Here is a 4,297-nt window from a genome sequence, read left to right as displayed (position 1 = left end):
ACTCAGGCTGCTCCCTCTTATCATCGGCCATAAAGTCCCTGAGGGAGATAACGCATGGAACATTCTGCTTCTCCTAAAAGATATTGTTGAGTTGGCTGTCGCAACAAAGCACACTGAAGAGTCGGTGCATTTCCTCGACTGCAAAGTGTCAGAACACAGAGACTTGCTGCAAACTACATTCCCAGATTTTAGATTGCGGCCAAAACATCACTACCTCGAGCATTACCCCGAGATGATTAAAGCATTTGGTCCTCTTTCAGATGTTTGGACAATGCGATTTGAGGGGAAACACAAATTCTTCAAACGGGCCATTCGTAATGCCCACAACTTCAAAAATGTAGCTCTTACATTGGCTGTTAAGCATCAGAAAATGATGGCTTACTATTTGGACACAAGTTCATTTTTCAAGCCATCAGTTGAAATGGACAAGGTCACTACAGTATCAATAACATCTTATCCAGAGGAGGTGCAACAGTTTTTCTCCCAGAGAGTTCCTGAGCTTACATCGGTTCTTGTTGCATCATCAGTCTTTGTAGATGGAGTTAGATATTGTTCTGACATGATAGTCTCTGTTGGTTCATGCGCTGGCCTCCCTTCATTTAGGCAGATCAAACAGATAGTGGCACTCAATACCGAGATCATGTTTGTTTGCAATGAGATGAGTGCTTGGTACCATGAGCATTTGAGATCTTTTGAACTCATTTGTGAAAGCAGTAACCCCTCTCTGTCCGTTGTGCAGCTGAATGAGCTGAATGATGTTTTCCCTCTTTCAGCATACCAATATGGTGAAAATTTAATAGTGACCCTCAAACGTCATATTCTGTGTTAAGAACCCACAAGATATTTGTAATCAGTCTAAGACTGTAATGGAAGATTTTGTGTATATATTTTAGGGCTCATGTTGAAATTTATGATACATTTTGAGAGGGTTATTTTTCATTAATGTGTGACTTTTTGTAACTGTTTTTCTTATACATTTGAAAAGGGGGTTTCTTGTGAATTAATACTTATTTCTAAATAGCACAGCCAATTTAATCTCAGGGGACATCAACTTTTTCTATTGTATATCTCACACAGAAGGTCCATACACAGAAACACAAACGCTCAGTTTTTATTTGCTGTATAACTTCAGTTTTTGCAGACATCCATTACTATTTGTTTGTGTTATTTTATCAGAAAAGTATTCATAGCTTGGTTCAGAGTTGGTATTGATATAGCTAGATTAGCGTTTTCTCAAATATTCTGACTTGAAGTCATAAATCATTAATACTAACATCATTTACATTGTCTTTACAGTAATATTTCATCTTGAGGAAAAAATGCTCTAAACTTAAACAGCCAAATTATTAATCAACTATCTTTGTGATGCACATAGCAATGGTTCAGCTATTGAATGACTTTTTTGATATGTAAATTTCCTATCAAATTTTTTTTCTGTTCCCAAGATGACTGCAAACTGAAAGATGACCATGAGGGTCATTCTCACAGAGGCTGATATAAGAAAAGTTGTTCTTAATACAAGACCCTCTACAGTGGGAGATTTGATAAGCAAGCTAAAAGAGTTGATGGGAATTCAATACAACTTCAGCCTCCAATACCAAGACCCAGAATTCAATAATGAACTATGTAATCTGACAGATACTGAAGAACTTCCAGAAAAACCTACAGTTAAAGTCTTGCCTGTTGTTGAGCTGGTACCTGTCCCACCTGATGAAGTCTTCAGTGACACGAGTACAGCAGATACAGCGATTCTCTCACACTCATCTCTGGAGCGACGGGAACAGTGGCCAGAATTTTTTGACATCCCAACATTTTCAGTTGATGTACAATATAGACTTAGGCAAGCAGATCTGCTTTTTATGAGTGAGGGAACACACCTTAAAGTATCAAAAGAACTAAAACACGAGATACTTGAAAGATTGGCAGAGAGCATGTATAGCTACACGGCATATCCAACTGCTGCTCAGTTCGAAAGTGTTGCAGCAGCACTGATTAGCAAACACCCTTGTCTCCAGGAGCAAGGCTCAACCACTCGCTGTTGTGGTTGGAAAAATAGTCTAAAACATAAAATGGCTAATTATAGAACAAAGCGCAGGCAATCAGGATGCCTTGATGTTGCAGTAAATGCCGGTAAGCTGGGAAGGCATTCAGCAGGACAACCAGCTAACAAGCGCATCAAAAAGGCAAAGAAAGGTGAAATCAACTACCTGCCCAACTTTCCGGATGGATATGATCAGCCAGCCCTGGAGGCAGCCTGCAAAGACTTGATTGATGAAATGCAGAAGAAAACACCGAATGCATCTCTTGTGAAACAGAAGATGGATCAGACGTTCGCTCTGAGAAGAAAAGAGGTTGTGGATTCGGAACCTGCCATAAGCATGATGGTGAAACGCTGGCCTGCCCTCTTTACTGAAGATCAGGTGTGCTCATTTTTCACTGAAGATCAGGTATGTTATGAAAGTGAAGAAAACGACTGCCTCTTTTGCTCTCTGTATGTTTCAGGTCTTCATGGAGTTCAGCAGGATTGTGAGCAAGAACCTCAAGCATGAATTCTATGAGAGCATCGACCGGCACAGTCCTCGGCTCCTTGAGTTATTTCGATCCAAGAGAGGGAATGTTGGACAGTTGTTGACACAGATTTCACAACAGACAAATGTAGGTCCATACACATTATGTGCTTGCCATTGTTCTTTACAGGTTTTGCAAATTATCTAAGAGCCAGTCTATTGGTTGTGTTATTCAGTTTTTAGAGATCATTTTTGATTATTTTAGCTATCTAACTTGTTATTTTGTTTAATTCCCAAAAGACAACAGACCCAACTGCGATCCGGACACATGTGCTCAGAGGGCTTCCAATCATCCTGGGGGACAACCCCACAAACTTCTTCAAAGCAGGCTTTGTAAGTAAGCACTTGCTTTCTTTTAATTTTTACCATGCCACTCTTGACAGTATATTGAATAAAGTTTTTGTGTTTCTTCCAAATGAGAATATAATGATTGTACTCGTATATTTTTTTATTAAGGAGTCTGATGATGAGTCGTTCCGTGACCTTGACATCGGGATACTACTCGTTGAGCGTGAAGATGCTGTGGCCACATCTTCCCATCATCTCAGTCCAGCCTCGTTGAAAATCATCATTGAGGGAGAAGTTGTGATGAGAGACATTGAAGATCTGCCAAAAGCAATGTGCATTCTGTTTGGACTCACATATGCACTCCATCTTAACTACCCTAAGACAATGAAGCTAACATTTCTGTTCATCCAGCAGGTATTGCTCTCATTAGGCCACAGTGACCTAAAACCAAAGCTACAGACTTTGAAAAATCAGCTCACAATGTAAAGAGATGTCAGCTCTCTTGGGATAAGCTTTAACTGTTTTTTTGTTTTTGTTTTGCTACTGGTAAAAACACTTTGACTATCGGGTAAACCTTTTTTATTTACTGGAAAACATGCATGTTTAAAATGCAGACATACACAAGCAACAGACTCATTCAACACCTACTCACAACACAGTCCCATACATAAAAAACACTGACACTTTAACAATATACACATTTAAATACTGAATGATGGGCGTAGTATGAAAATTTAAATTGAGAGGAGTTGTGGCAAACATATCACATTGTTTCAGTTATTGTTGCATCATTAGTCTATGAAGATGGAGTTGGATATTGTTCTGATATCTCTGTTGGTTCATGTGCTGGCCTCCCTTCATTTAGGCAAATCAAGCATTCTGTTTGTAATCTTTTGTACATTTGAGCAGATGCTTCTTGACCTTTTTTGTTATGGATTTACCACTATAATTTCCAGTCAAATGCATGTTTTTTCTGGTGAATATGTTATGCATTCAACACCCCCACACGAAACCAACACAGACAACACCAACAAACAGCATAGACACAGACAACACCCACACAAATTCAGCAACCACACATTTTTTCAATAATTTGAAATGACCTTCTTAAGATTAATTATTATAGGTTGGATGTGTTAATGTTCACCTACTGATAAGTTTATAAGAAAATGTATTGTTTTCTGCATTTTCCACCAAAATAAAATGCATTGGAGCATTTAACGCTGTTTATTTTTTTCCATCCAATTGAAGCAACTTTTTCAGCAATATTTTATTTATTTTTTGTCAAAGAAAAGGTAGTTTAATTAGAGGTAAATATTGTAGTTGTGATGCAAAATTAAAAGCAATAACAAGTAATTTAATTATGTTAAATAATTTTGAGTACACTCTAACAAATATAAATACTAAACTTAAGATTCTGTGTTAATACTATTTAACATATT

General features: G+C 37.9%; 1 protein-coding gene across 1 annotated transcript; it reads left to right on the top strand.

Annotated features, from left to right (window-relative positions):
• The first annotated feature begins 1,781 nt into the window (after positions 1-1,781).
• LOC121632628 (sterile alpha motif domain-containing protein 3-like) lies at positions 1,782-4,063 on the top strand. Its single transcript, XM_041974276.1, has 4 exons — positions 1,782-2,420; positions 2,503-2,655; positions 2,808-2,900; positions 3,024-4,063. The coding sequence occupies exons 1-4, from the start codon at positions 1,860-1,862 to the stop codon at positions 3,339-3,341; spliced, it is 1,125 nt and encodes a 374-aa protein (XP_041830210.1). The 5' UTR covers positions 1,782-1,859; the 3' UTR covers positions 3,342-4,063.
• The last annotated feature ends 234 nt before the right edge of the window (positions 4,064-4,297 follow it).

Source organism: Melanotaenia boesemani, chromosome 21, assembly GCF_017639745.1.
Source record: "Melanotaenia boesemani isolate fMelBoe1 chromosome 21, fMelBoe1.pri, whole genome shotgun sequence".
NCBI classification, from domain to species: domain Eukaryota; kingdom Metazoa; phylum Chordata; class Actinopteri; order Atheriniformes; family Melanotaeniidae; genus Melanotaenia; species Melanotaenia boesemani.
Note: the sequence above shows the minus strand (reverse complement) of the source record. Positions and strands in the feature narration are given on the sequence as shown.

Coding starts and splice junctions, on each gene's coding strand:
- LOC121632628 (XM_041974276.1), top strand. CDS start 1,860: ATGAGTGAGGGAACACACCTTAAAGTATCAAAAGAACTAAAACACGAG. Junction 2,421..2,502: donor CCCTCTTTACTGAAGATCAG/GTGTGCTCATTT, acceptor TGTATGTTTCAG/GTCTTCATGGAGTTCAGCAG. Junction 2,656..2,807: donor AGATTTCACAACAGACAAAT/GTAGGTCCATAC, acceptor AATTCCCAAAAG/ACAACAGACCCAACTGCGAT.